The sequence below is a fragment of the Pan paniscus genome, chromosome 9 (genome assembly GCF_029289425.2).
Source record: "Pan paniscus chromosome 9, NHGRI_mPanPan1-v2.0_pri, whole genome shotgun sequence".
NCBI lineage: Eukaryota > Metazoa > Chordata > Mammalia > Primates > Hominidae > Pan > Pan paniscus.
This window is the reverse complement of record NC_073258.2, coordinates 32747501-32773377: the sequence shown is the minus strand read 5'-3', so window position 1 is coordinate 32773377 and position 25877 is coordinate 32747501. Positions and strand designations below refer to the sequence as shown.

At 38.9% G+C, this 25877-nt stretch overlaps 1 protein-coding gene across 5 annotated transcripts in view; it reads left to right on the top strand.

Moving 5' to 3' along the window:
- MPPED2 (metallophosphoesterase domain containing 2) overlaps positions 1–25877 on the top strand; it is a 175733-nt gene that overhangs the window by 32498 nt on the left and 117358 nt on the right. For all 5 annotated transcript variants that reach the window (XM_008955885.6, XM_057299127.2, XM_057299128.2 and 2 more), the window contains exon 3: positions 17692–17873. In XM_008955885.6, coding sequence (XP_008954133.1) covers positions 17692–17873 — 182 coding nt within the window. The remainder of the gene's footprint in view (positions 1–17691; positions 17874–25877) is intronic.

The window sequence follows — 25877 nt, the reverse complement described above, 5'->3', positions numbered from 1 at the left end:
CCTGACAGCTTCCTCCTCCTTGCAGTATAGGCTTTTCTTCTTGTTGACAATAATTCTGCAATCCTTACACTCTCTGTGCCAGAGATGGTGCTTGGCATTGTAGATACCATGTTTAACACTCAAAGAACCCTTTGAAGTGGCTGCTTATCCCTCCCGCATGTGGCTTGAATCAGAATTCAGGCCCAGCTCTTATCCTGACAAAGCCCATTGTTTTCCATTAAGCCATCCTGACTTTCAACTTGAAGCAGTTTCTTTCCTGTTTCTCAATCTTGTTTTAACAGGAACGGTGAAGATTTTCAAAATTCCAGCTACTGTGCCTGGAAGTGCAAAAATGCTCTTTTGTCTTTGCTTAACCTTTAACTGCTTAAAACAAAAATTCGTGTTTGTTGTTTGTTTGTTTGAACCATAAGAAATGCAAATGCAACTTAGAAGTTGTTCTGTAAGACCACACAACCATTTTTGAATTCAAAGACTTAGCTTTGAATCTTGGATTTTAAGATGATGATCATACACGTGCATGAGGGTGTTAAAAGAGCCTTGGTAATTGTGATTTCTGATTTCAGTGTTACAGTCTATGACTATTGCAAGTTCTACATTGTTTTTTCTACCTAATGCTTGCCCTTCTGCCTTCTTTTTTAAAAAAGAAAATATAATGAACGTGGTCTGTTATTTAAAAAGTGTGTTTTATGGTGCAGTTCATGGCAAATGGTGTTGAGTGGTGATGGAACAGTGATTTTTGGAAATAAACTGACTAGGGCAAGAGGAGAAAAGAAGGAATTCACATCTGCACCCTTGGTTTGCGTTGGAACACAGGCAGCAGAGGTGGGTGGGAGGTGTTTGTGCTCTTCCCTGTGCTCACCGTGGGTGGCCGGGCCTGTCGAGAACATTATTTTATTTATCTTAGAGGAGTTGCTGTAATTGTTGACCACAACTACTGGCATTTGGGGTTCACACATCACTGGACTCAGGGTCTGTTGGCATTTGAAGAGTAGGACTCATGGTGATTCTTACCTATCGTGAAAAGTGATGTACCTAGTTCCCAAAATGGCTTGGTTTATGACCACAGGCAGGCCCCATCCTTAGGGCTGTGTGTCTAGAAATCTTGTCTGGGCCTGACAGCTTAAAAGCCTTTGGGGGGTATAGCAAAGGGAAATGGTTAAGAAAATTGTGACAAAACTAACCTGTGAAATATCCCACAGCCAGTGAAAACGTTTATAAAGAGTCTGCAGTAACATGGAAAATGCTGACGTTATAATGGTCTAAACGGAGAGAGAGAGAAAAAACAAAACAAAACAAAACAGAAAGAAAGAGAACCCAGAATATAACATTTTGCATGCAGAATGATTCCAATTATATTTTTAAAATGCATAGCAGAAAGATGAAATGGAAAGATACCAAAATGTTACTAGTAGCTATCTCTGGGAGGCAGAATTATGGGTTCATCTTTCTTTGCTTTTTATATACATATTCTTAATTTTACTAACGTTAATTATCCCTAACTTTAGTAAGCATATATTACATAACTAGGGTAAAAAAAGCATTTTCACAGTAAAAATAAAACTTCTTATATTTTGGGGAAACTCCCCTTTGTGGATCGGGGAAATTTGCTTGTCCCTTGCCATTCTGGCTTTGCAGATGGCTCCTGTTTGACCAGATTAACACAGGACATTGTGTTCAAGAACACCTACCTATCTGATAGGAGTACTGAGGTGCTATAGAAGATGACAGTTTTAATAGTACCGGATGAATAATAATTTTAAGAGATGGAATTGACTTATGAAGTGTAAAATGACATGATTTTTTTTCCCAGTTAGGGTGTAGGATGCTTTATGATCTGTTTATGAGAGACCTGTATTTGGAACACTTCATCAAGGAGCGTGTTCAGGTTTTTTCAACCTAGTGAAATTAGGGCAATCCTGAGAAATTTTGCAGAGGCAGAAATAACAACAAAACAATTCCAGTAATTATGGGTCGTTTATACCGTGCTCAGTGCATTCTCATTACTTCTTCATAACATCCTTATGAAGTATTTTTACCCCTAACACAGATGTGAGAATACTGAAGTATGAGGTTGAGTAACTTGCCCATATTCCAGAGGTTGTCCGTTTGTGTATTTGGGATTTAAATCCATGCTGTTTGTCTCTAGAACTTACTATGCTCATAAAGTTTGCTGGGGAGTCTAGAAAACTTCATGCAGGAATTTATATTAAACCATCTGTTTTTCTTTTAAACGAAATAAGAGATAGAAGAAAATAATACTTGGATCAGTAAAAACACCTGACAAAAGACAGCACTTTTCAGTTTGTAGTGTGTTTTCTTTTTGACAGTATCAAAATGGACCAAACTAGAATTCATAAATTTATTAGATATTTTAAAAGGAATTTATTTGAAATCAGGAGAAAACTTACAGTTCTTCAACTTAGCATTGAGTTTGTGTAGACAAAAGCATTGGACAGGGAGGGACTATAGGTAAGCTGAGGAATTCTATTCCTCTTATAACAGAGGCCTCATGATTTATAGCATCTCTGACTATGGGGAAATTATGTAACCTCGTAAGTCCAGTATTTCTCATCTGTAAAATGGGATTAATAATACCTACCTTACAGGGTTCTCTCAAGGAATGGATGAGGTAATGTTCATAAAGTGCTTGGCACGGTGCCTAAGCGTGGGAATAGTGTTCATTGATGTTAGTGATTATTTTTATTACTGGGGGTTAGGAAGTATACACTGTGGATCCAGTTCTGCTGCTAACATTGGCCATGAACAAGTCACTCAACCCTTCTGGTTCTTAGACTCCAATGGGAATAATTACAGTGCCCTTTTTACTGATAAGATGAGAATGAATTGAAATTATGTATGAGTCAACTTTTTGAAAAAGTATGAAAGATTCTACCAATATACATGATAAAGATGGAAGGGAATAGCAGGCAGGTCAGAGGGGCAAAGTAGTTAACTTTCTTTGGATTTAAGTCCTAACTGGGACTTAAACACAAGTCCAGTTTGCATAGAACAAGTTGAGTGAATTATACTCAATCACTTGTGAGAAAACACTGTAACTCAGAAACCCAGCATTACTGCTACCAAATTTTCCTGATGTTTGGCCTCTCATCATGAAGGGGCCTGAACTGGACCTGGCGGGAGATCTTATTGCATTTTTTCCCCAGGCTGTGCTTTCTGGTTAGTAAAGTGTCCCGGACAGACCTGGCTGAGGTTTTACTCTTTCACTCCGGAATGAGAGGAGAATGGAAATAGCTCATTTCTTCAGCCGTGCAAGCCGCGGAAACATCAAATGTGTGTGTGAACTTGTCCATACCCTTCAGGCCAAGTGCTTTTAAAAATTACCTGCTTCCTAAATTGCCACCAGTGCTCTGCGAAGTTTTGCTGTGGTAAACTCCCATCAAAATTCCTGACTATTCTCACATCCCCTCTGCAAGGCCATAATGGGAGTACTGACGGGCTTTGGCTCTGGAAGCAAACATTTAAGAGTCAGGGCAAACAAAGAAAAATTATATTCTAGTCCTGCTGCACTCATTGACAGGTTCAAGATACTCAGTGTGTTTCCTAGTATAGATGACATGCTACAGCAGGGGTGGGAAAGACACAATGATTTCTTTGGAACCAGGGGCTGATTTGTTGTTGGAGATTATAAATCTTTTCACTGACTGTTTCTCAGGCTACCATTCACCCTAGATTCCTACAGGAATCACGTTGCCTCCACGGAACAGCGCCAGCCCCAGTGCTAATCAAATTTAATCTATCAGCGAGGACTGCTTTCCTACAATGGACATTGGGGGGCATTGCCCATTAAAATGTTGAGTCATTAGCACTGTCTTCAAAGCAAATCTGAAGGCTTGATAGGTGCTACTATCTTATTATTATTTTAAAAAAGCAATTGATATGGGAGTGGGAAGAGGGGCTGATTTGAACTTAACATGCCCCCTTGGCCACCCCTCCCCAAAAGATGATTTAAAAACAAGCAGTGAGCCAGAGAATTTTCAAGGCTAACTTTCTCACGTGGAAGAGAAAAATTATTGCAATGCCCTTTAGCTAAGTACACTCACTTCAGCCTTTATCGATGGCGGCAGTCACGTGTGCACCTCTTCATGAGGAAGAGAGCTTGAAACAATCACAGGGCAGAACCTCCAGAGACTAGAGCTGGGATGAGCTCTAATAGTAGGGCACAGGGAGTACCTGTGAGGTTTTTGTTTTTGTTTTTAGGAGAAGGCTTTTTGAGGAAGTAATCTTCCTGCCCAAAATTGAAAGTTAAATCTTTTCCATCTTATCCATCATTGCTCTTAACAGAGACAGTTAATATTCCTGAGTTATAGGAGACCTGCAAGTCTCTACAGTAGGCAACTTTGTAGAACTCATATGTATAGATAGTGGGCCTTTTACAGTTTAGCATTCACTTGAGCATATGAAGGAATAAAAAGGAGCAAACAGATGGGATTATGCAAACATGGTGCATTAAGAGTTTCTAGTAAACTTTTAGCAAATGTTGACACAGAATTGAGAATTATCTGAAGTTTATTCTCCTGTCCAAAGTATCCAAGAAAGCAATTGATTGGAAATAGAGCAGGGGAAATTTTGATGTGAGCCATAACAAGACTAATAAAATGTAGAAATGACATATAACCAGGTACAGAAAGAAAGCAGTTACGTCCAGGGTAAGAGCAAGGATGTAATTGGCTTTGTGTGTTATTTTCATGTGTGTATAGGGATGCATATGCGTGCACACTGAATGCAAGCTAACTGTTAAAGTATGTTGTATAAAGTTCGATCTGTATAAAATGTGGTTTGTACTTTGAACTCATATTTTTTTGTTGCTTATAAAGTTTAGAATAAAATAACCACTTATTCCTGAAGGGTATTTGAACTGGTGAGTAGTCACAACTGTAGTTATGATGATTTGGTGTCTAGATTTTTATGTAAATTGGTACCTGGATAATGCATTCCTATTTGGCTTTAGTAATCTTCATACAACTGTGAAGTAGAGAGGCACAAGCTTTAACAAATTTAGAAAAATTCAGGTCACCTGACAAACGCAGTGTCCCCCTGGGAATTAACCTCTTTGTAAATTTGGCACTATGACTCACCTTTGTTGATCCTTTCATGACTCTCTCCCTCTTTAATTTAAATTCTGTTTCTTTTATGTCCAATGACATTACTCCAGTTCTTTGCTTGGTGACCTAACCTTTCAAGTCCCAGGTAAAATGCACCTTCTTTTGTGAAGATCTACCCATTTTTAAATAGAACTAATTTCTTTCATCAATATTTCTCATAGAAGAATCTCAATAATGATGGCTAACACTTACTGAGCATTCGATATGCACTGGGCCCTTTACAAGCAATAGTTACTTAAGCTGGGCATGGTGGCTAACACCTGTAATCCCAGTGCTTTGGGAGACCAAGGTGGGAGAATCACTTGAGGCCAAGAATTGGAGACCAGCCTGGGCAACATAGCAAGTCCCTGTCTGTACAAAAAATAAGAAAATAAAAATTAGCTGGGTGTGGTGGCACATGCCTGTAGTCCCAGCTACTTGGGAGACTGAGGTGGGAGAATCCCTGGAACCCAGGAGTTCAAGGCTGCAGTGAGCTATGATCGCACCTTTACACTCCAGGCTGGGAGAGAGAGAGACCCCGTCAGTTAAGAAAAAAAAAAGATAGTTACTTAATTTTTGTGTTGATAGTCAATCTTATGAGGCAAGTACTATTATTATCCCTAGTTTACAGATGAGGTAAATGAGGCTTTGAGAGGTTTAGTAAACTTGTCCAGAGTGTCATACCTAGGTAGTGGGAAAGCCGTGGTCCAAAGCCAGGTCTTATGGATTCTGTAAGTGACCTCACTGTTTGCTGAAGTGACCTCTTAATCACTTTCTTCTTTCTCCATTCTCCCTCCCCAGTATGTACATAGGTATATATAATTTGTGGTCACATTGATTACAGTTTGGTATGTATGCCCTCCCAAATGAAAATGTGAGGTTCAAGATAGTAAAAATGGCATCTTTGTAACCTCTGCAAAAGAATAATTTTTTAAAAATTGACTCAAATACAGATATACAAACACCTGTCAGAAAATTTACTTAGGTTGTTAATGAATGAGGGAACCAAGAAAGTTGTTGTAACAGATTTGTAGAACCATGAATTTATATGGAATAAAAAAATGCTGAAATTAATTTGCAAATGGATCAAAAGTGGAGGGGAAGTCAATTGAACCTCCACTGGACATAATTTATTTGCATCTGTAGACAAAAATTATTTGCATTGCTTTTCATTATCTGTAAGTTACAAAGTTATACAATACAAAGAACATAGGCTCATGGTTTAGATAGGCCAGAATCCAGATTCTAACTTCCAAGCTTAATGTTTGATCTTAAGTGAAGTTTGGAGAATTCAGAATATCACACACACATAGCCATACACAAACATCACACAGAGATTTTGAGAATATTAAAGGTAATAATTTAGAAAAAGCCCCTGGCACATAGTAAATACTGCTAAATATTAGGCGTGATTATTAGTAGTAATAAAGCTTCTATCAGAGCTCTAACATTTAGTTGTTGCTTAGTAAATGTTTGTTGAGTGACTAAATCAGGAGTGAACAAACTTTTCCCTGTTGAAAGAGTTCTGGACATGCCACTCCTGTTGTAGCACAACACAGTAGATGGTAGTCCTCTTTGTTAGTGTTTGAAGTTACTTAACACTGGAATTGCAGTCAGACCTAGATTTGATTCTCTTCTCAGCCACGTACTAGCTGGGCAATCTTGGGCAAGTCAACCCATCACGTCTACAACTTGGATATACAAACCCTGTGAAAATCATGAGGAAACTGTGATATACTCTGCCAAGGTAGTAAGTATGCATTTCCAGAGAGGGAAGAAAGTAGTCTTTCATGAGTTCTTTGGTTGAGTGGGAACTATGTGAGTTTTGTGGCTAAAAAGTGAACCAGCCATTTCTGCAAGGGATAAAGAGGTAGGGTAAAATAGTTCTTTATTGTTACAAAACCACCTCCAGAGAAACAAATATTAAGTCTAATAATTATTATATTGAATTAATTTTGAAAGGTGGTTAACTGTTGACATCATGTTGTCTTACAAATAAGCATTTGTCTTCAAACTCACATAAATGATGTCCCCTATGTAGTAAAAAATGGTCTTTTTGTCTTAGGCATTGATGGTTCTTAGAAAGTAAGTTTATCAATTCAACTCAAAGTTGGGAAAAAACAATACAGACCATTAAAAGCCAACTAAAATGGCCACACACTTTAAAGAAGGCCCATTAGCCATGCAAATATGAAGTTACCTGCACTTCCAATAAGCACAATTAACTAAACAATGAAGCCCATTAACAACTACTTGTGGGACATTAAGCTTTGGGGAACTGGGCTTTGATGAGCTGGAAAGGAAGAAAAGACAGAATTTGTTCTCAATTTGGGCTGAATTTTAATAAAAAAGAAATCTTGTAGAGTCAGTTAGGGTCAGTTAATGCTCTTTGTAAACCCCACTCCCAACTCTCTCCCCTACAACATTAAAAAAACAAGCTCGTGTGTTTGATGGCTCTTAAATGTTCTTTCTACTGGATTGAGCTAGGTGAAGACATGTTTGAGGCCGGGCAGTGTTTGGAAATAATCCACATTTTGTTCATGATGTTGTAATGATTGATTTAAAACTATGATTTTAAAATAATAGTTTTAGGCATGTCTCTATTGTTTTTTCCGAACTTTGGGTTGAATTGATAAACTTACTTTTTAAGAATCAGTTGTGGCCGGGCATGGTGGCTCATGCCTGTAATCCCAGCACTTTGGGAGGCCAAGGCAGGCAGATCACCAGAGGTCAGGAGTTCGAGACCAGCCTGGCCAACATGGCGTGGTGGCAGACACCTGTAGTCCCAGCTACTCAGGAGGCTGAGGCAAGAGAATAGCTTGAACCTGGGAGGTGGTTGCAGTGAGCTGAGATTGTGCAGCTGCACTCTACCTGGGCGACAAGAGCGAGACTCTGTCTAAAAAATATATATAAATATATCAGTCATGCCTAAAACTATGTGTCCCATTTTAGAACAGAATCTGCTCTTAGATCTCTGTGTGCTGTTTTGTGTAAGAGGAGATTGTAGAAGCTGGAGTAAAGCAGACATTGAGCAGTCATACTGGGGCAGAGCCACCGCCTATCCCTGTACCTTTGCCCTATTGCTTAATCTGAGTCTCAGTGTCTTTGTGTGCCAAATGGGAAAAAGAGCCTATCGCTGTAAGGGTCAAATGAAAGTGATCCATGTAAAGTGCCCTGTACAGTGCCTGGCTTCTCAATGAAAACTGCTGCCATTTCTCATCATCATCATCATCACTATTACTCTATTCAGCCAAAAAATGATGTTCGTGTCCTGATCAGTGGTATAGATGGCTGTAAGATAGAGCTACGGGAGACTCGGTGTAGGATGTTGTAGTTCACTTTTGACTACTTCTCTACTTCTCCCTTACAGTAGACATTTATGTGATTATCATGATGGTTTCTGTTTACGATAACCATCAATTTCCTGTTGCCTTCACATTCTCTCTTTTGTATTTTCTTCTCAAATGGATTTGGTTTTGTCACTATATGCCTAGATTCTTAGCAATAAATTACAAACCAACCTGTCCTCAAGAATCCCCCCACCTCCCAACCTGTAGGGAGCAACCCCACTTTTCCTAAAATTCAGCTTTCCCTGTGGCCCTCTGTTCCTCTTACTGGGTAGAGGGAGAAAGATGTTTTCCATGCCCTCCAGGTTCAAGCCCCATAGTCTGGCTCCCTGAGGTTCAGACCCTAATCCCGCTGGCCTTTCAAATCTTCTTCTGCTCACCTTCATAGTGACTCTGCTTCTGCCATGCTTGTTTACTCACAAGTCCCTGAACATGCTAAGTGTTTCACACCACTCTTAATAGTTCTCTAGATGGCCTTCTTCCTGAGTTTCCAAGTCTTGTGCTTATTTTAATTCCAAGTGAGGTCCCAGCTTCCGGCCACTCTCATGCGTCTTTTTTCTGAGCTCCTAATAGTGCCAATCCTTTGTCTCGTGCATTTGAAATCGACATACTACCTTGTGTTCTGTACCCACTGCAATGTTACCTGTCCTTCTTCCTAGCCCATAGGCAGTGCTGGATATTTTTTCCTTTTACTCCATAGCACCTCAAACATTCTTAATTATAACACTTTGTGCATTATTTCATAAATCACCTATTTACATATCACATGGACCATCTCAGACTGGCTGGTAGCTGTCTCTCCAGCAACTAGCACAGTCTGTGGCCCATAAAAGGTGCTCAATAAATGCTTATGAAATGACTAGATGACAGAGCAGCTACCAGGCATGTTCGTAAGCATTTGTTGAATAGTAAATTGGCAGAATCCTTGAGGGAACCATCTTTATTGCTTCTTTGTCTTCTTTATACATACCAGGGTACCTGGTACACAGGTAGGTGCTGAAGACATGGTTATTGACCAACTGCTTGACCAACTGACAGACCAACATACTGTGTGGAATAATGGGCACTCAGTACAGTATCACATGGCTTTTTTTCTCAAATGCATGGCCATTACCCAGAATTTTAAGCTGATTAATGTGATTGCCATGTTAGAAGGGAGGGAAACGTTTAACCCTGGACAATACATCTCCAGTGGGATATTTATGACCCAGCGATATGTCATCTGAGAGGTTTCAGTGGCTGACACGGTAGTTAGCCTGATGCACATAAAAACACCTCAGATGGCACTAGGAGAAGGACCATGAATTCATATTGCATGCAGTGCTCAAAGAATGAAATTGTTACCACTTAACATTCATTGAATGTCGGCACTGTACTTTTGTAAGAGGAAAAAATAGAGGAGACACACTCCGTGCAGTGGGCTTTGTTAGCTATAATTAGTTGGTAATAGAACAGTGTTGATACAGCAGTTCAGCAGTTAAAGAAAAGCAGTGCCTGTGGTACAAATGTGAATATCTTTATACATCTGGTTCTGTTCTGCTTACTGTGTTTCAGCACCATTACTGTTCTGGGGCATAATGGCTAAACTAAGAATTTTACCAGCTCCTAGTTTAAAAAAAAAAAAAAAAAAAGAACAACGCCATTTCTGGAACGCCTTAGTTCAATCACATATTCTGTCATTTTTGTTTTGTTGTTATAACTGGAATTCTGGCTTCTTTGTTCTCTTTTGGAATAGATATATCTAGAAGCTCAGTCTACAGTCGTAAATTGCAATTTCACTTCTCTTTATTTAAAGTCTTGCTAATTCTGATTATATGTGGATGGATCTGTATGGCATTTATCTTTGCATTGTCTGGGAAAGCATAAAATAAAATTGCAAAGAGAAAGAACAGGTTTGGAGTGACTTCAGAACCTGAATTGTTTCTGCTCTTTCATCAGTAAATAGTGGTGTGTAAACTGTGTGGCTAATCATGGAACTCTGGAGTCATTTGGTCTTGCCTCTCTTTTCACACTAGAGGGACAGAGGCTAGAAGAGGGGACGTGACTTGCCCAGGGTCACACAGCTGATTGATGATATATGTAGTAAGAGCACAAAAGCCACTGGATTCCACAGCCAGGGCTCTTTCTAATGAGACTCATCAGTCAACTGAACTAGTCCCTCTGAAGAGACCTGTATGTGGAAGCAAAATCCATATGTACATGTGACGTGAGATCCTTGAGAATGAGGAACCTTTATATCTTTATCAGCATTTTAAAAATCAAACTTCTGTATTGTTCACTCCCTGTAATATGCATTTTTTTTCATTTAGGAGACTTATTTTTATTTTTTTGGTAAACTTAGGAGACTTATTTAGTTTAGGAGAAGTCATTACTTCACTTCTCATGTAAATTATCCATGACTGGATAGAGAGCACTAAACCTTGGATATTTTTGACAACTAATTCCAATAATTTTGGACTGTCTCTCTAGATATTAATGGTTGCCAGAGTTAGGTGACTGATTTGCCAGTATTTTGTCATTTTTAAAATTATTTTTATTCTCCAAGTGCAGGTATATTTTAGCTTGCAAAATTAAGTGGGTGGAAAGATAAGTGAATTGAAAGTTAGAAAATCTGAGTTCTACTTATGGCTCAGATTCTTCTTGGTAAAATGAGTCAATTTAAACCAGATCAGTGTTTTCCAGAGCATGGACTATGTATCATTAGTATTAATAAGCAAGACACTTTAGAGGAGACATACCTTAAACAAAAATTGAACACTTACATGTTTATTTTATTTTATTTTTATTTTTATTTTTTTAAGGTGGTCTTGCTCTGTTACCCAGGCTGGAGTGCAGTGGCACAATCTCAGCTCGCTGCAGCCTTGACCTCCTGGGCTCAAGTGATCCTCTTACCTCAGCCTTCTGAGTAGCTGGAACTATAGGCATGTACCACCATGCCTGGCTTTTTTTTTTTTTTTTTTTTTTTTGTATTTTTGGTTGAGATGGGGTCTCACCATGTTGCCCAGGCTAATTTCGAACTCCTGAGCTCAAGCAATCCACCCACCTTAGCCTCCCAAAGTGCTGGGATTACAGACATGAGCCACCGAACCTGGCTCGTGTTTATTTTAATGTGTAGTAGAAAAGTAAAACCATCATATCTGACTGATGACTTCAAAGATGCTGTTTTTCAGGGCAAAACTAAAAAATATTTCTGTAAAAACTATTAAGCATCTAACAAAAATTAAGGACTAGTACAAGTGAGTAAGGCAAAGGCCATGAAGATGATCCTCAAAGAAGTGGAACACAGGATCAGATCATCTCTAAGTTCCTTTAAACATAAAAGTTCTGTCATTCTGGTAACTTAAACCTGTTATTTATTTGTTCATTGTTGTGCCGGCAGGTTTTACTTGTCTTTATCAAATAGTATGTCCAGGTTGGATGATAGAACATCACAAATATAAGTTTAGCATTAATGCTATCTAAATTTTCTGGGTAAAAAGGAAAGCCTTGATATCACATTGGAAACTTTTTAGAGATAAAGTCAGTGGGCCGGGCACCGTGGCTCACTCCTGTAATCCTAACACTTTGGGAGGCCAAGGCAGGTGGATCACTTGAGGTCAGGAGTTTGAGACCACCCTGGCCAACATGGTGAAACCTTGTCTCTATAAAAATACCAAAATTAGCCAGGCATGGTGGCGCATGCCTGTAGTCGTAGTTACTTGAGAGGCTGAGGCAGGGGAATTGCTTGAACCCAGGAGGCAGAGGTTGCAGTGAGGTGAGATTATGCCACTGTACTTGAGTTTAGACTCTGTCTAAAAAAAGCAAAAACAAAAATAAGAAAACCTCAGTGGAATCCATAAGCACAGCCTGAGGATTTTAAAGTGGAATGGGGGTTGCTAAAAGCACTGAAATCCCTTTAAAATGCTTTGTAAGGATACAGTTCTATTCTCTCACTGAATTGTAGGTTGATTGTATACACAAAGGTTATACTGCACACATGGTCTAAAGAAGAAATCCATGTCACAACAAACCACATGACAGCTTTTCTGAAGATCTACCAATGAGGTTCGCAATACTGTATTCATTTGTTATTGGAAAAACAATAATAAATATGGCCGGAAGAGGAATCAGAATGGAAGCCATAATATTATCATATTTTTTGTGAGTAAAAAAACCCTAATATGTCAAGACTGAATAAACAAGAATGGTTTATTTGTTTGAATATGCAGTGAGATATGTAAGCATTTGATGATCAAGCTTCAAGAACAAGATTTGAGGCTTGGCACAAAACTTGGAAAGTTCATTGGAAAATGGTTTAAGATGATAGCTCAGGCCTTCTCTAGAAAAATCTGCCAATTTGTTCAGCAGTGCCACCTCCCCATGGCCTGGGCTAGCATCTGTCTTTGATGAACAGCTCATTGGTTCATGAATTCACACAGACCATGAATTCTGACACTACAAAGGGAGGGATTCTCCCCAGTGAAATTATATCTGGGAGGAAATCACCTTCTGAGGACATTAGACATCTTATCACACAAGGAAAAATGGAAGAAACTGTAGCTACTCCACTAGAGTGGAGATGATTTCAGGGGATTATAATAGATTGTTTTCAAATAGTTGAAGAACTGTCCAATGGAAAAGGGACTGGGTTCTTATTTTCTTGTTATTTCAGAGTGCAGAACTAGGATTAAGAAGGAGGGACAGGCAGGAAACAAATATATTAAAGACCATGGATTCGGCTCCCAGTATATGCTGGGTGTTGTGTATGTGATTTCTTTTAATTCTCACAAAGTCCCTGAGTGAGTGGTAGATGTTATTATCTCCCTACAACAGAAAAAGAGATGGAGGTCATAGAAGTTAAATGATACTACTACTAATAGTAGTAAAAATACTATTAGTTACTAGTAAAAAAAAAAATACTAACATTTATTGGGTATCTACTTCATGTCAGACACTGTTCTAAATGCTTTGAGTACATTATCATTTTTTATTCTCATAACAATCTTAGGAGATAGGTACTATATTTATATCTGTTTTACTGATGAGGGAATCAAGGCACAAGGGTTAAGCCACTTGCTTGGTGTTGCATGTTAATAAGTTGTGGAGTGGATTTCAGAGCCAGGCAGTCTGGCTCTGCAGCCAAACATCCTACACCCTTACGCTATTCTGCTACTCTATTTTTGGAGCATTTGTTGTGTGTCAGATGCTGTACTTGATAGTTTGCATCCACATTGCAACACAGAAAATTAGGCATTATTATTCCCATTTTACAGATGAGAAAAAGTGAAGCTTAAAGAAATCAAGGAAGTTGCCCAAAGCCAATGACTGACCTAAAATTGTTACTTAGTCTTCAGGTTCCAGGCCAAAGTCTTTGGACCATGCTCAGCTTTCTCAGAGGTACAGAATCTGAAACAGAACTTTCTAACAAGTAAAGCTATGAAAAACTAGGATGGGTTGCACAGGGGGAGGAAGGAGCTCTCCTTCTCTGGAAACCTCAGAATGAAAATTGAGGCCAGGTGGGGGTGGCTCACGCCTATAATCTCAGCACTTTGGGAGGCTGAGGTGGGAAGATTACTTGAGCCCAGGAGTTCAAGACTAGCCCAGGAAACATAACAAGACCTCACCTGTACTACTGCTAATAACAAGAAAAATAAGCTGGGTGTGGTTGCCTGTGCCCATAATCCCAGCTACTCTGGAAACTGCGGTGGGAGGATTGCTTGAGCCTGGGAGGTCGAGGCTATAGTAGGCTATGATTGTACCACTGCACTCCAGCCTGGGTGATAGAGCGAGATCCTGTCTCAAACAAAAAAACAACAAAAGAAAAAACAACCAACAAACCAAACAAACACAAAACATTATGTCATCTAGAGGGAAGGGATAGAGGAGATTCAGATGTCATGTAAAACATTGAACGAGATGCCCCATAAGGTTTAGTCCTGCTTTGGGATTTTATGCTGCTGTGTTTTTTTCTCATCTTCCCATGTCACCTTGTTGTCCCCCAGGTGTACTCAAACATATGTGCAAATATCACTCTAATATTTGAATCTGGCTCTGGGGTTTAGATTGCCTTGGTAAGATACTCACTTGCTAGGATATTTGACACGATGCCTTAGGGGAAATGTTAGGTCATTTGAGAACTCAGCAGCATAAACAGTAAGTGGTAAAGTTGTAAGCTAAGGATGAAAATATAGTGTGAGGGCCTTCACACAATATGAACAGATAGGATCTTCCAATAGCAGTTGGGGTCTCCCTTAGATGTACTTTTATAGTGAAAATGTTTGGCTGTCTTGACTTTTCCAGGTGTTTATCAAATGCCCAATTTGGGAGGAGTAGTTTCCTGAGGGTGGTCTCAGTTTTAATTATCTCCACTGGAATTTGCCCACTCTGCTAGAGGTCTTATTTTCAACTCTATGCCTCTGGGTGGAAATGTCTTCTTCCTATGAGCTCCAGGTGATATTTGTTGTACCATCTCACAGAGTGGCTTTGGCATGTTGCACTGCCTTGTCTTCTGAAACCATCTCTTGCTTTGTACTTAGTCCTATGGATAACAAAGGTTCTCAGTGCCTCTGGGTCAGGATATCTATATAAAGTCTGCATCTGTATACGCCTCACTTCCCCCATCCCCTGCCTTGAATCGATCTTCTGTGCATTCTCCCTAGTGTCTACACATTATTTCTCTTTGATGGCATCATGGTGGTGGTGTAGATGTGCGAGCCTTCTTTGCTTGTCTTCCTGTCTACTTTGGACTCAAAGCTGAGAAGAAACACTTACTATTTCAGCTCAAAGCTGAGAAGAAACACTTTTCCCATTTTTACTGTCCCCTCTACTCTGCTGTTCCTTGGACTTTGATATTTAAATGTTTCTCTGAAGGAGGTGGGAGGTGGAGAAAGAGGTTGAAGTGATTCAGAAATTGCCTAGTGTTCCCCATAATGTCAGAAAATTTATTGCCTAGTATGAAGTCAAGATGAGGAACCAATTATGTACCATGTGATGACTGGCTACTTTAAAGTGGGTGGATTCATAGAACAGGGAACTATTTACAACAAGAGGTTTACATCTGTGCTACTTTCAGTCTAATTCAAAATAATGACAATGATGTCTGTCTGATAAGCTGAGATGACCTCCCAAAGGATTTTGATGCAGTAGCTGGGTCTGTAGCTTAGCTGAGTTACAGAAAAGGAGAAATGGGGCTGTGTCTGTATGTTAGTATTAGAATGAAAGCTAGAAAACAAACACTAGAATAGGTAGATATTACATTTATTCATATATTTAGAGATGTAGTGGCTGATTTATTAAATTTTCATTCAAATGTTGGTGCATTAAGTATAAATGCAAACAGTCCTATTCTAGTGAGCATTTAACTATTGGTATAGGGATATTACTTATCACTTTTAGAGAGTGACACAGTCAGCCCCAGCAGGGAACAGTCATTCATTCTCTGGGAAAACTACTTTTCAAAGACAGGAAATGTTGCTAAGATTGTAAGCACCGAGACTGAGTGTAACCAAGTCTCAGTGATGGAAAGGAAGACATCAAACATTTTTACATCTAAAAAAGCAACATCGGCTATAATGAGGAGGGTTTCCAGGTTACTAATGAGATCACAGTGGATTAGTGAATTTTCTACGTGGTAACAGCATATTAATTTCTAACCTTTCTAACAGAAAAAATCCATTAATTTTTTGCGGAAGTTAAACTTTCTTTTTGGGCTTCCAATTAGACCCACTGTGATAACCAGTTCACAATTCCTTCCTCCCTACTCTCCTCCTTTCCTCCCTTCCTTCTTGCTCCTCTTACTTTCCTTCTCCGACACAGATAAGAGGAAATAAAAAGGTTAGTCATTGAAGAAATGTGGGACTATCCAGGTTGCACACTGATCTCTTCTATTTCCCTCACTGAAATTGTCATTGTTAAAACAGATTGTTTCTTTAAGAAAATAAATAAATAAAGGAAAAGAGAAAACAAATTAAACAAAGCCTGTAGAGGCAATATGTTTAGGGAGTCTTGTGTGGAGCTTTCAGTGTGTTCTCTGCTGCATGTTAACTATCAAGGGTTGGGGCTGGGATATGAAATATTGTTCCTTATTTAATGTTTCACACTCTAATCTCTGCATTGCATATTTGCTTCTCTTGTGACCTTCTCTTTGCATTTAAAACTGCTTCTTTTCACCTATAATCCGAAAATAAGTGTACATTCCTACAGAGAAATTAAAGGAGGCTGTCAGTGTAGAGTTAATATAGTTAAAGCATCCTTAACTCTGCGACAAACCCCTTAAATAATTAAAACTGTATGCTTGAAGAGTCAGATTTGCATTCCTTTACCAAGTTTATTTAGTACACTTTGTTACACTCAATTAAATGAGGATGTTCTGTTTCATTTTCTTTGCTTTGGGTTGATCATTTTGCCTTTTGATTCTTATGCCCTGGTGTAATTTCACAGTGCTTAGATCTCTAAAACTATACATATATTAACGTATATGTAGATATATACATCCCATTAAAAGGCTTAATATTTGTACTGAATAGAATCTTTGCCCAAGGCATTTGAGCATTCCTGGTAACCTCAGGTGTAACTGGGACTGCAGATAATTCATCGCAGTAAAAACGAGTTTGACAAAGTTCTTTTAACATCCAGTGTCTTTTTTTTTTTTTAATTTTTAAAGCTCTGTTATTTTGGCATCACCTTCTCTCCCTACAGTTTGATTTGTGAATAGCAAAAACCAGAAGATACAGGTGTTGAATGGTTGTGGAAAGGAAATTAAATATAAGTGCTATCTCTCCACATCTCAGTTGGCAGAGCATGTGCAGACTGCTCTCTGTAAATTAGTTCATTGCTTAAGTTATGCATGTTTAAGAAGGAATAAATTAGTTATCTATTTCCTAATGAGTAGTGGGATCAATTGGAGCATGATGAGAGAGAAATAGCATAATTTTGCTTCCCCAGTTGAGGTTCAGTATCCCTAAACTTCACCATTAATCACTCTATCAGTTTCCTGGGTTATTTCAAATCTATATGTAAGATATTCATTCCTTTTAATTTTCCTACCAGGTAAGTAAGTCTTTTTGAATTTGCCCAGTGGGTTTGTAGATGGGTGATGCTGTCTCCGTTACACCCAGAAGTGTCCTTAATTACAATGGGCCCTTCTGCCTTTGCGTCAGTTTGTCTGGGTGCATTCACGAATAATAATAAATATGTATGTGCGATGACAATTTCAAGGGTTCTAATATGTTTAACTGTTATGGGATCTGTTATGTCTACTTTAGGGTCGACCCCATCCCATATGACACTCCAAAACCAGCGGGCCACACGCGGTTTGTCTGCATCTCAGACACACACTCCAGAACAGATGGTATCCAGATGCCTTATGGGGACATCCTTCTCCACACAGGCGATTTCACCGAGCTGGGACTGCCCTCAGAGGTTAAGAAGTTTAATGACTGGTTAGGTAAGGAATGATTGCGTTCCGGCGGCCCCAATTAACCTTTCCCGTCCGAGTGTCACTCACTGCGTCCTAATTGAATTAGAGCACTTGGAAGCCAGCTCAGCCATTTCTCGTATGATATGCGGTGGTGTCTAGCTTTAATCCAATTCTGTTAATTAAAGATGAATTTTTAGATATTTAATTTTACTGTGCATCCTTTCAGTGCCTGGCCTTGGTGGCTCTGGGGCAAAGGGATGGAAAGCTTTGAAACCGATCTCATCTCACTCATTCTGCTTTAATGAGGGCATTCATTGGCACACAGGAGACCTAGAATCATATTTTTAATTCATTGGCTCTGCAATCTTTTTTTCCCCAGATATTATAAGCAAAGATATACAAGTGACCTACTAGTAAGAGAACATTTCTAAGAAATGAAGGGGTTATAAAAGTCCTTATATGAAACAAAATTCCTATAGCACCGTGCTGCTTGGGAGCGGATTTCCTAAGTGAGCTGGAGGGTGTTCTAAGACCCCTGAAAACATGAGATGTATTACTGTAAAGTAAAAACTTGGGATGTGAAGTTGCCCTGTGTCCTGTAAAAAGGATAATAGCAATTTTCTGGGTATTGTGGAGGCACTCACAGGTCAGTTACTGCAAAATATTGGATCCTGGTTCCTCTTAGCAGAGGGAAAGAAGTGCAAATGTTCTGAGATTTTAGAATCCCTAAAGACGAAAGAATTATATAGTAAAGAGCAGACATCACTCTGGGAGCGTAATATTGTCAATAATATGTCAGCCAACAAAAATAACTTGGGAGATTTAGGCAAAAACATTACAACTTTGTTTTCCATCAAACTAAAGCAGGGTTTGAAAATTTTTTAAATTTTCGATTAAATGATAAGACGTGTTAATGGAAAGATGATATTTTAGAATTGTAAGCAATAAACTTAACTAATAACATAATTATTTTGATTTTTCATGTGACTTTGCTCATCTGTTCACATTTTATATGGTTGACATCTGAGTACATATCTGCTTTTTGACTTTTGGCTGTTTTCATTTAATAGTATTTATTGGTAAGACAAAACGTTTTTGCATAATTTTCATATTTATTCTTTTTAATAGCAGCATGGCATTCATATGGTTGGCTATGCCTTTCTTTAATAAGACATCTCTCTAAAAATGAGCATTTAAATTGATAACAATTTTTCCTCTGGTAGCTAGCACTGAAATGTGCATTTTTGTTTGTGTATGTCGTTTTGTTTCTATTGATTTATTTCTTAGGGAAAAATACTATACTTAATTTGCTAAGTCAAAGGATATGAAATTCTCTATGGTTTTTGCTACATGTTGGCATCTTGCTTTTCAAGGGCACTGTAGCTGTGTGTTTCACTAGCAGTGAATGAATGTATAGGTACTAGTTTTATCATGGTCTTGGCAGCATTGGATGTTGGAGCATTTATATTTTGTGCTGTTTTAGTAGGTACTTAATCATGTTATTTAAAATGGCAAGATATTTTAAATATTATTTAGCATAATCTCATTTTTACAGATGACACAGAGATGTAGAGAAGTTAAGTGATTTTTTCAGTTTCATAGTGGCAGAGTTGGTTCTAAATCCAGATCTTTTCGCTTATGTTTTTTTTCTCTACAATAATCTCTTTATTTTAGCAACTGTCATCCATGAACTATTAGCAGTTAAAATTATTGTGGGTAAATCTTGAGAGTTTTAAACTAGTCTGTGTCAATGGAATTTCAACACAGAAATTATCAAGCTGCGTTGACAATGTTGATTTTTAAAGGAAGACAACAGCACTGTGGGAAGTGTTTATAGAAATGGAGGACAGGTTAGGGCTGGTTATAATCTTGTTTAGCCACTGACCTTGGGAAACTGAGTTAACCTTCCTTTTCCCCTTGGTTTCCCTCTGCAGGACGAAGGATTAATACTACTTGTCTTTCTGGATTGTTGTGTAGATTAATCAGTTAATGATTGCTGCTAGTAAGTTTTTGTGGGCCATTAATAACTGAATGGGGAATGTGCCGAATGAACCATCAAAATATATTTAAAGGGTAAAAAGAAGAAGAGGCCAGAGGAATTATTTAGTAGATCAGAAGTAAACACTGGGAGATTTTATGAGGGAAAGTACTCCATAAATGGAAATGTGTCATAACTAAGGAAATACAATGATAAGGAAATAAAATGCCAAGGCACAGCTGCATGGTCAGTGCCTTCTCTTCTTATTTCCCCTATGATCTGGTGAGACAGGAGGAAGAGGTTTCAGCATGGGTTGCAGAATGTGAGATTGAAGGGAGCCCTGGGATATGGTTAGAGAAATTGGGATCCCATAGAGAAGGCCAAGAATAGCTCACTGTTACCCAGGCAACCTCATGGTGCTCAGAGGGTAAGAGATGGTGTGTGATAACACTCTACCACTTGGCTCAATGAGGACCCTTTCTGAAAGGGTGCTTCTAGCAGCAGCTGCCAGGTGGCCTGGCAGAGTGGAGTCAGAGGTCAGATCAATCTAGGGTTTTAGGGCTTTTTCCATAATAGGGCATCCAACTGTCAGTGGGGCATGGGTCTCACAGATTTGGTAGGCATTTGGAGTCCACTGAATCTCTGATTTCTAGCTTTCTACTCTAGTGTAGACTTACCCTGATTATTGAAAACAACCTGACTGTCCCCCAGGCTCCTTTATTCTGTCTCTGAGCTAAGTTGTTTCTACTATAGGCCAGGCACTCCCTCTATACCTGTAACATCCTTCTGAAGTTGCTAATGTTATCCCCATTTTACCCAAGGTCATTTAGTATGTAAGAAGCTCATAGTGGCTGAGTATCCACCCAAGTACACTCAGCTAGTAGACATGGGGCTGTCTGACTCCAAAGTGTGAGCCCTTTTCCTTTGTCATTCTGTGATATTATGACAGGGCTTGTGGCATCTAGAAGCATGCACATTTGAAGCTTGTACTAGAAAGTGCTGTAGCTTCTGGCAGCTTCATGTGGAAGCTGAGTAGCTGTTTGGCTATGTGTTAATATTGCACGTATTTGAAAGATGTGTTAAAGCTCTGCCCATCTTAAATCTCACCCTTGACTTAGCAGCTGCAAGGCCAGGGAATCCCATCATGAGTTCTTTTTTGGTTCAGAGATGATGATCCCTGGTTAATCTGTACATATGTCACCTAGCAGGAGTAACAGGCAAAGTTATTGATATGCATAATTTATCAGATAATCGAGCACAGCTTCATCTTAGGTCATAAGAAGATTGAACTCAAACCAGATATCACTACAGGATGGAAGGGGAGTATAACATGTAATGATTATGAGCAACTGGGAAGACCCAGCCAGTTTTGAATTCACTACCTTTGTTAAGTTGTGTAAACTCTCAAGCCTTGATTTGCTCATTTCCAAAATGGGCATCATAATGATAATACACCTTACGGTGGTTGTGAGGATATGCTGTGTGATAAAGCTCATACTGTTCTTAGAACAACCTCTGGCCTGTATACAACTTTCAACTAATAGAGTAGAGGAAACCAACAGAGCCAGTGGCATAGAATCCCAAAAGCAGAAGTTAAAAGGAGCTGGCCCTGGGCATTTAAAGAGGGATCCAGAGTGTAAAGAGGGAGCACCAAAATGTATAAAAATGAGCCTCCCTTATAACAGTGACACTAACCAGACAGAATGTTAGGACAGGAAGAGACCTTGAAGGCCATGGAGTCCCACCTCCTAATCTGATAGAAGTGGAAACTGAGACTAGAGAGATTTAATGAATTGTCCATGGTTTTGCAGATAATTAATAGCCAAGTTGGGATAGAATTTGGATGGGTCAGGATGGGGTGGGTGAACTAACATGTATTAACATGTATTGTCTATGGGAGGTAAGGTCCAGATGCTGTACCCCTGCATTACATGTGTCATTTCATACAACCCCCACAATAACTTGTGAAGTAGGTATTATTAGCTTCCTTTTACCGTGTGAGGAAACTGAGCCTTGGTGAACTTAACAGTTCAGCAGTGACCTCAGGATTTGGACTTACGTCCATCAGACTCCAATTTCCAAGTGTATTTCCTTACCTCTCTTCCCAGAGTGGGGCTTGAAATCTGTTGGAGGAACTACATCCTGGGTAAAACCATGGTTCTTCGAATAACTGCCTCCTTTTAACACAAGTACTTACACGTACATATGTTCAGGGCCTAAGGTGGTTTGTTTCCTGAGAAAGCTGTTTTGTGGCACAGCCTCTCTACGTAAGCTGGCCGATGGAAGAGCATTATGAGGTAGGGAAGTATTCTCCCCATTTGGTGTAGACAATTTTGGCGAGTTACAACAAAGCAAATACCCGTAAAGAATTCTACAGATGCAGCCAGTCATGTAAGCTCCAAAGAATAGTCTAAATTATGTTATGACATTAGCATTTCATTGACCAGTCCTGGAAATGAGTAGCTACTGATGGTAGCCTGGAAATATTGTCTTTTTGGGCAAGCATTTCCCACTTACGAACACTTGAAATGATCAGGATATTCTAAAAACTGCAGCTACCACCGCATTGGCCCCTTTCCTCCCAAATCTCTACCATGGATTGGGGAATGAAACTTTGAATCCCTATATCAGACAGCTGGAGGGAGTGACAGAGCCCTTGTTTTCCATCTCTCCCCAGCCTGGCTAATCAGACATCCCAGTCCTCCATTTGCCCAGACAACCTGTGCCTCTCTTCACCTGGCTGCTGCCCGTAGTGCTGTCTTCAGGGCATCTAGTCTAGGGTCAGAGGGACAGGTGGCTTCTTATGGCCAAAGATTTATTGCCAGAGTGTATGGAGAGAGGTACAGATGAATCCTTCTTAAAGAAATACTTTTTAAAGTGATAGTCAGCTCTTATTGTCTCATTAACATTTTAGCTAACATGTGTTCTAGGTAAGCCATGAATAGGCTTTGGTGAGTTGAACTGGGACCCTGCCACCTAATAGTTAATAACATTTTCCTTCTTACCTTAGCAAAAATGCATACCAATCCCAGACTTGGCTTAAAAATAAACTTGTGAATTAGATAAAGTACCTGTCAGTTAAAATGTGATTATTTTTATTGCCTTGAACATCAGTGGCTTCTAATACCACATTCTCTAAAGGTACATTTTGCAAGGCCTCTTACCATGTGTGGCCTTCCTGCACGTTGGCCCTGTGTTCCTTCCACCTGTGCTTCTTTGAGATTACTTACTGTTCACTCGATTTCATCCCTGTTGTGCTTTCATCTTCAGAATACTTTTGGTAGCCTTCTTGAATATTGCAGTTTATGCTCATGGATGCTACACAAATAGGCATTAGAAGATCTCATCGTTTGATTGCACATCCACCTTCTTATTTCTGATTTTTCCCTTATGCCCATACCCAGTTTCTTCCCACTTTTCAAATGCAACATGTCCCTTCACACCTCTTTCCCTTTGCAAATGCTGTTCCCACTTCCTGGAATGACCGTCTCTAGGAGAACTCATCCTTCATGACAGATTCTCTTTCACAGTAAGCTACTTTCCTTAACACATCAGTCACCCGTCTGTGCATCCCTTCCCATGGCTATGCCATTGTTTACTTGTTTCTCTGCCCTACCAGACAGCAGTGTGCATAATGGGTGCTCTTGGTATGCCTGGTTCTGAGTATAGGGCCTGGAACATTGTTGGTGTACACAAATGTTTGTTGAATCATTGAGTGAGTGGATGAACATAAAGGTACAAGATGTTTTTTCCTGCTCCGCTTTTGGCCAAACTTTAAAATTATGTATGTATAGTGCCTAATCCTTCCCTCCCCTTCCTTTTTCTTTTATTCTCAAAGAACTTATAATATCCCATTGGCTGTTGTTGTTGATTCCTATATACTGTGCAGAAATAAGAAGGGTATATTGTTGCTGTTGAGTTTCCCACTTTATAATTAGAAAGGCAGAGTTTTTGGGTGGTCTAATCTTTCAGTCAAAAGTTTACATATAACAATCCAGTCAGTCAAAAATTCCTTTTAACACAGCATCATTGCCATGAACTTTTAATTATGGCCTTTCAATTATGGCCTTTCTTTGGTCTGGATTGTCATTTAATAGTTCCGAGCTACAGTTTCTCCAGCCCTAAAAGGGAGAACAAAAATGCTTCAAGGAAAATCTCAAGAAGAGGGTCATTCATATTTGTAAGAGCATTTTGTTAGACATGGCTGTAACAGAGTGTGACTGTAACCAACATCCCAGATTGCAGACATACAAATCCATTTTTGCCTCTCTCAGAAGACTATATTCCCTTTCTAGTGATCCTGCTATTGGCCCAAAGTTTTGGAGCTGGTCTTTAGGAAAAACCTTCACCGCCTAAGCTGTTTATTTTATTCTTATAATATATGTTATACATGTGCATTCCTTTTAACTTAGAGATAAGTGAAAAGAAGAAAACAAAATTACCTATGAACAGATGTAACCACTGTTAACGTTAGTGTGAATTCATGTAGAATGTCTTCTATAAATACACACACACACACAAATATCTTTTGCCAAAATATAAGTCTTACAGTTGTATTGCTTTGTAGTCTCTTTTTCATCTTAACGATATATTATGAACCACTTTTCATATCACTGAATGTGGTTAAAATACTTTTTCCCAAGAAGAATACTTTCATTGTAAGATACACATAACATTATAAAAATTCAAATATTTGATGTGTGTAAAGTATAAAATATACATTCTCCATAATTATATTTCCAAAGTAATTACTTACTATTTGATGTATAGCATTTCAAAATTTTTTCTTTCTGTTTCTTTTTTTAATATCCTCAATAGCAGGAAATCTTCACCCATTTAGGGTCTTTGTTAAGGACTATTTTTTAAAATTGATAAAACTATGCGTGTAATCTTGTAACTTAAAAAATGAACACATCATGCTGTGTGTCAGCATAGCATTCTGTTGTACTGACGCACTTTAATTTATTTAGCTAGATCTCTTGCTAGATACATAAGGTATTTCCATTCTTTTATTATTCTACTTGCACTGAAGTGATGAACATCTTTCTTGCTCTCTCTTTGCAAACATCCTTAATTATATTCATAGGATATATTCCTAGAAGTAGAATTGTTTCTTCAGATGATGTGTATTTTTAAAAAATTATGTATTATCAAATTTCTCTTCATAAAGATTGCAATTTCTCCATGATACTCTCCATAGTATTTGAGAGTCCGTGTCACATATTTTTGAGTACCCTCAGTGGCAGCAAATCTTCACCCTTTAAAGGGTTTTAAAAGATGACGATAGCTGGATGCAGTGGCACACACCTGTAGTTTGAGCTACTTTGAGGTTGAAGCCTAAGGATCACTTGAGCCCAGGAGTTCGAGACCAATCTGGGCAGCATAGTGAGACCCTGTCTCAATTATAAATAAATAAATAAAAGACTGTAAACGATTTTCTAATTATGAAAGCTCACATGTTCATTGTAAAAACATGTAAACATGAGGCCAGGCACGGTGGCTCACGCCTATAATCCCAGCACTTTGGGAGCCAAAGAGGGTGGATCACTTGAGGTCAGGAGTTTGAGACCAGCCTGGGCAACATGGCAAAACCCTGTCTCTACTAAAAAAATACAAAAGTTAGCCAGGTGTGGTGGTGTGTGCCTATAGCTCCAGCTACTCAAAAGACTGAGGCAGGAGAATCACTTGAACCCGGGAGGCAGAGGTTGCAGTGAGCCAAGATCGTGCTACTGCACTCTAGCCTGGGCAACAGAGCGAGACTCCGTCTCAAAAATAAAAGAAAGTAAATAGTGATACAGAAAAAAATTAAAATTGCCAATATATCCTATAAAGCTCACATGTAACTACTGTTAATGGCTGGTGTGTATCCTGTGGTGTGGTAGATGTGCGTGTGTGTGTGTGTGTATTGTGTATAAAAAGGCAGTGTGGTATTAGGTTACAAGCATGAGTATTGGATTGAGTCTGCCTATATTTAAATCCTGGTTTCAACATTATTAATTCTGTGATCTTCAATGTATTCATTTGTAAAAGGAGACTTATTAATGCTTAGTGTA